This window comes from Mus caroli, unplaced genomic scaffold (assembly GCF_978045245.1).
Source record: "Mus caroli unplaced genomic scaffold, Mus_caroli_1 scaffold_12, whole genome shotgun sequence".
Taxonomy (NCBI): domain Eukaryota; kingdom Metazoa; phylum Chordata; class Mammalia; order Rodentia; family Muridae; genus Mus; species Mus caroli.
Window position 1 is genome coordinate 35,824,444 of NW_028227267.1, and position 6,328 is coordinate 35,830,771.

Sequence of the window (6,328 nt, forward strand, 5' to 3'; positions counted from 1 at the left end):
GACTAAGATCATCACCTGTAACATAATCTTATCAGGGAGAAAATAGTGTGGGAGAGCATAAGGCATGCTAGCTGTACAGAGAAAAGTGCCAACAACTATCTCAGAGACAAGAACGGTCACATGGATAAACATGAGAAGGAATGGCTCTGTTACCATTTCCTATGGAATTTGTTAGCTTAATGAAGAGAGGAAGACAAAGCTATAGAATGCTGAGCCTCTCTCTTCTCAGATGGATGGGCCACCCAAGAAAGGACAGTTTGAAGATTCACTTCCTGGTTTTTGTCTGTGTAAAGGTTAGATACAAAGCAGTAGTGTTTATCATGGACATTTCACTCACTTGTGTAATCATAATTTCTCCTTCATTCCTCTGCCTCTCTGATCTGTCTTGCACTTCCTCACCCTGTGTGGCTGGTTCTCTTGTTTCACACAGTCCCAGCTTCTGCTTTCCTATTTCATGTATTCTACTCCCCTATTTTGCACTTTCCTTTATATTTCATCTTTGCTTTTCATCTAAATCCATGTATGGTTACATATAAGTACACACACACACACACACACACACACACACACACACACACACAACACACACACACTTTGCTGTGTGTGTCTCTTCCCCTTCCTCTTTCCACAACACTGTCAGACACAAACATACCAGAGATCTAGATTTGTACGCAAAGGTGTTTATTAGTAAGAAAAGATCTGTTCAGCTAAATTAAAGGTAGTCAGGGACAGGTTTCACGAGGACATGTGCTATATGGAGTGCAGACAGAGGAACTGTCTCTTCATTACTATGATCTTGCAAGTAGCAGATGAGTGAAGGTGCAAAGTGCTGGCACTGGAGCTAAAATGTCCCATTCAAGTGAACTGGTACCACTGGATACATGGGACTATCCTGTTGAGTTCTGGGGTTACAGGCAACTGTGTAGTACTCCACTGATCTTCTTGGTTGGTATCTGCATTGGGTATAAGGTGTTCTCCTCCGACTTGTGATGTTACAGACAGTTATATGCACCCGAGATGAACTATTATGACAGTTTCTACTTATATTGTCACTGCACAAGCCACTTGGATTTCCACACACACCAACAGCATTAGCAAAACTTGTATGAAGAAAAGTATTTAAGCCCTTACATGTTCTTCTAAACCTGTTAATACGCTGCACTTCAACATTACATTGGAGGTTGGCATTATTATTGATATGCTGGATGGCAAACCACTGGGAAGGGGTTTGTCCCAGGCATGAGGCAAGCATTAGGACAAGTCCTAGCAGCAGCAGGAGACAAAGTCGGGACTCAAGCAGCTTCGGACCCATGTTTTCTGTGAGGAGAGAAGAGAAGTGACTGCTCCCACCTTGCCTTAGTTTTCCCTATGTCTTCCTGAAGGCCCTTGCTGTCACTATGGGTTCACAGTGCCACTTTTCCTGGACACTGCCCCATCACCTGCCCACCCTGTCCCAGGCATAGACAGTCAGTGTCTTACCCCGTCTGCTTTGTGGCTCCAGTGGAACTGAGGTCTGGTATCCTGGAAATCAGGGATAATGGGTGAGCACCACTTGGGCCCTGAGATATACAGCAGGCTCTGTGGGTGGAGCTGGTGGAGAACCCACAGATTGGTACATTGCCTGCTTGTGCAACCAGCCTTCTGTTTCTTCACTTGGCCAAGCCATGGTGCTGCTGGCTCCATTGTAAGGAATAAATTCCAAGCCCTCTTGTGCAGGGCAGTTTGAAGTCTGAATTGGAACTCTCCACAGAAATCTCTGTATTGCCTGTTGATTGGCTGTAGGTGTCGTGTCTGTTTTCAGTAAGGAACAGACAAGTTTTCTATTAGCCATACTACACACTTTTAGGAAGCCTTGGGAAGCCGGAATCATAAGAGATATTTACCTTTCTGTCTTGCATCTTTAAAATTATATGATGGTGAGGTCTGCAGAGATGGCTCAGTTATTAAGGGTATTTGATGCTCTCCAGAGGACCCAAGGTTGGTTTCAGTACCTATGCTGGATGGCTTACAATTGCCTGTAACTCCATCCAGGACATCTCATGTCTTCTAATAGCATCTGTTGGCATGTTCGTACACATGTGCACAGACACACAGAGACACATTAGTAAAAATAGGTCTTAGAAATCAGTGAGATGATAGTGGTTAAGAGAACTTCCACTCTTCCAGATTCCTCCTCTTCCAGAAGATCACAGTTTGTCACGCAGAGGTCACAACTTGAGATAACTCTAGGTCCAGGGGAATTGGACACCTGTTTGGTTTTTGTTAGTACCTGTACACACATGGCACATGTGAGTTCAGACACATGTAAATGTTAAAAAGGCAAACTTTAAATATTGCATATAGGAACACTGTCATAGTTATAAGAAAACACTGTACTCATGGCATAGTTCATAGTACTTTTCTGATTGTTTTCTATATAAGATTCCTTTCTACATTTCCATCTACCCTCATTTGTTCCAGAGCTAGTACCAATGGTCTAGTTTTACAACATGGACCCTCAGAAAACATCTCTTTATCTAAGATGCCAGAGTTACTATAAGCCAATGTTAAAAATGGTGCAATAACCCTAAAAGAATTTTGATTTCTGTTTTTCTTCATACTGGAGTTTGAACCAGGCTTTTTGCAATCTAGAGACATGAACTGCTACTGATCTACATCCCTAGTGTCACATAGATAGAGAGTTTGGGCTTCCATAGTTTAAAAGCCTCTCTAAGTTTTTTGTTATCCAAACCTCCCTTGCACTCCCACCCACTGACAGATGCCCAGACCTGCTCTCAGTTCTGTTGTGAAGTACAGCCAGAGTTATAGCCCAAGAGTAAGTCTTGGGATTTTCTTTCCAATCTTGATGAATATCATAATAATATCTCAAGAAATACTTTTGCACTTGACCTATAAGCTACAAGACTATTTTGCTTTCCCAATTGATAGATGTTTTTTGTGCAGATTCCATCGATGAGAGATTGTTTCCAAAACTTGGAATTTCTTCAACCCTGGGATCCTCTTGTAATGACTGCTCTTGACATACTGACTGACAGATGCCCAGTGTCAGTGTAGTATTTGACACAGCTCTGTCAAGTGCTCCGGCTGTCTATGGAAATGACAGTGGACAACATTTATAAAATTGTCACAGGAACCTGTTTTTAGGGACTAATCTTTTGGGGGTCTAAGGAGTGTTGAGTAGGGTATCACTCTGTAGCCTGGGTTTGGTTTCAACTTGCTTAGAAACCCAGATTGGATTCAAATTTTTCTGTCCTTCTGCCTCAGGCTGGAAGTTGTAGGCTCCCAGACTTGCAATTCCAGACCCAGCTTATGAACCAAGTTGTAAGCAGCCTGTGCTGCTGTGAGTGGATGCTCAGCTTTAGGAAGTAAGACTCAGCAGCAAGAAGCTAGGATGCCATGGGCTTGCCCTTGAAGGATGTTTGGGGACGCAGTGCCCTTTCCTGTCCTCCTTTCTTCTGCCTTGACCTTGAGCAGCATTGCTTTAACACACACCTCCCATCGTGGGCGTTTCTCTACCACAGACTCCGGAATAAGAAAGCCAACTGACGGGATGTTATCCCTGACACTAAAATTAAATGAATGTCTGTTTCCCTTCATAGTTGTTCCTGTACACACATGCACACATGCACACACATGCACACATGCACACATATGCACGTGCACCCACATTTATTCATTGACTCAAAGCACTAGAGAGATTCCTAGATGGAAGGAATCTATGAGATCTTTTATTACAGATCCTTCATTTCACAAAAGAAGACCAGAATCCGGTGTGATGTCCCAGGCTGACACAATATGGGACTGGTGACTCTCCGATCTTAGGGACACACAGCACTCTGACAACTTCAGGGTTGAGGTGGAGATCTCCTGCAGAGTGTGCAGTCTCAGAAAGAGAAGAAGAGGCTGAAGCTGGGCGCCTGCAGGAGGCTAAGAAAGGTTGGGCTATCAGCTAGCACAGAATGAGGTCTATAAGACCTCACTGTGGTCAGCAGAGGGCAGGAGAGTGCCTGTAGTCCTGTGCTGGTGTGGGGCCTGGGAAAAGAGGACCTGGCCTGGAGATGGCCTCATTTCTTCCTGAAACACAGAAAACACAGATGTGGATGTTCTTCCCACTAGAACCTTCTCAACTAGAGTCTCTTTACTAGACTAAGAATGTTGTAACTTTCAATGGACTGCCCAGCCTCCTCACTCTGTTAATAGGATAACCTGTAATGACGTGTGTGGGGTGCTGCTTCACTCTGAAATGAGAGATCATCCCAGTGGGGTTGTGCTTCAATGTTCAGCAGCCTTCCCCTTTGATGACACTAACCTGGGATACAGCTGTTTAGAACACTCTAGAGATGAAAGCAGTTAGGATAAGTCCTGAGGACAGTCATTTAGAGGCTGCATGTTGGTCTCTAGGAAACCCTTGCTCTTGCCTCCTTCCCTAACCTACACGGCTTTTATTCTCAGTTTTATCAATAAAATACTCTCTTCAGTTTCATGGTGCTTTGGGGGACTCAAGGGGTCAGGAGCTCTGGTCCTGTTCAGTGTATGGCCCTTACCCAGCACCAGGCTGTAGGTGCCACCAACTGTCCAACTTCTGTCTGATTTGCCTCAGCCAGGCCACTCTCTTTGAACCAGTACTATTCTTGGCATTGCCTCCCAAGTGCTGGATTACTGAATAAACTTCCCACCTTCTCAGGGGCTGAGGACTGTTTTTGGTTTGTTTTATTTGTTTGTTTTCTGAACAACAGTTCTCACTATTTAGCCCTGGGTGGCTTGGAATTTGCTATGTAGATCAGGCTGGCCTCAGAATCAGACAGAGCCCCTTGATTCTGATTCTCAAGTGTTGGGGTAAAAGCTTGTGCCACTATGTCTGATGCCACTGAAGAAAGCTTCTCGTTCAGATTCTGTTGGGCACAGCATCTGGGAAATTTAGATCCACACTGTGCAGACTTTATGATTTCTCACAAGGCAGAAATAAAGATTACTTTTATGTTGAAAACTGTAAATATTTATGTATGTATTTATTTATTTAATGTATGTAAGTACACTGTCACCATTTTCAGACAGACCAGAAGTGAGCATCAGATTCCATTATAGACAAGCCACCATGTGTTTTCTGGGAATCAAACTCAGGAATCCTGTAAGAGCAGTCAGTGCTCTTAGCCATTGAGCCATCTCTCTTGAAAACAGTAAATCTTTATATTTGTAGTTAATTAAAAAACATAAAAGGGACAGTGTAGTTCAGCCAGAACACATGTAGGGGCATCAGGTCTCTGCTCCTACTTAGTGACCTTATCCTTTGCTTTGTAGTTCATGGCCACATCATCCCCCTTTACTATGACTGCGAACTTGCAGGAAGAACAGTATAGAGCTAGGCACACCAACAAGTCAGCTAGTGGAAATTAGGTAAGCCTATCACAACATTGCTATGGACAACACGTTTGAAGAAGCTGTCTGTCCTAGCAAACATGACCTGATTGCCAGGTTTTTGTGTTAAATAAAAAGCAGCTACTTCACTCAGGGTGCAGGAGGGACAAACAGGTTTAGCATACTAGCACTGGTTGCCTCTTCAGGCCTGTTCCATTCATCTTCTATTTTCTTTCTCCTGCCAGATCATCTCCTTGGAGTTGTGGTTCTTTAAAGTTTCTTGTTTTCTCAGCATGTCCTTCAGGCCACCTTGGGTCTTTTGCCTTTTTCCTCCCAAAGTATTGGAATCATGGCAGGAGCAGTTGACCCAAATGGACTTTGCATTGGTGTACATGAGCTCTCTTGCTGATTTGCAGTGGTATGGATTGTTAAGAGATGGTGAGATGGCTCAGCTTGGAAAGTACTGAGAAGAGGGGTGGGTAATGAATGAGATCTCAGTGGAATAAGGGTAGCTTATGCCTGAAGACTTATATACTTGCATGAGCTGTCCTTAAATACCTTTCTGTAATCATGAATGTTCATGTGATAATAACAAAACCATACAACATGGGTTCTAGTTTAAAGTTTATTATAAAATCATCCTCTCTTGTGCCTTGAAGCTCCCTCCTCCTTCAAAAAAAAAAAAAAAGAAAAAGAAAAGAAAAATGTTGTCATTCTGTTGTCCCCAGAACATGTTAGATAAAAGGCACTAAGCAATAAGGTGTTGTTATGGGTTAACAAGCCGCTTATCAGAACTCAGATGGTGAAAGCAGAATCCGTTACTTCACCACCCCTCTATCTCTTCTGTCTTGGTCTATCTTCAGGCAGAAGTCCCACATGCATTGATAAGAAATTCGTTTTGTGGCAATCTTTCTGGAATCAGCCCACTGATACCAGTGAGACCAGAAGAGAGGTGATGTCACCTGTGGACTGA

The 6,328-nt window shown here is 43.4% G+C and overlaps 1 protein-coding gene across 1 annotated transcript; it reads right to left on the minus strand.

The window, feature by feature from the left end:
• Positions 1-841: 841 nt before the first annotated feature.
• LOC147001722 (eosinophil cationic protein 2-like) lies at positions 842-1,312 on the minus strand. The gene has a single exon (XM_085828943.1). It carries the CDS (start codon positions 1,310-1,312, stop codon positions 842-844), a length of 471 nt encoding a protein of 156 aa, XP_085685069.1.
• Positions 1,313-6,328: the final 5,016 nt, after the last annotated feature.

Coding starts and splice junctions, on each gene's coding strand:
- LOC147001722 (XM_085828943.1), bottom strand. CDS start 1,312: ATGGGTCCGAAGCTGCTTGAGTCCCGACTTTGTCTCCTGCTGCTGCTA.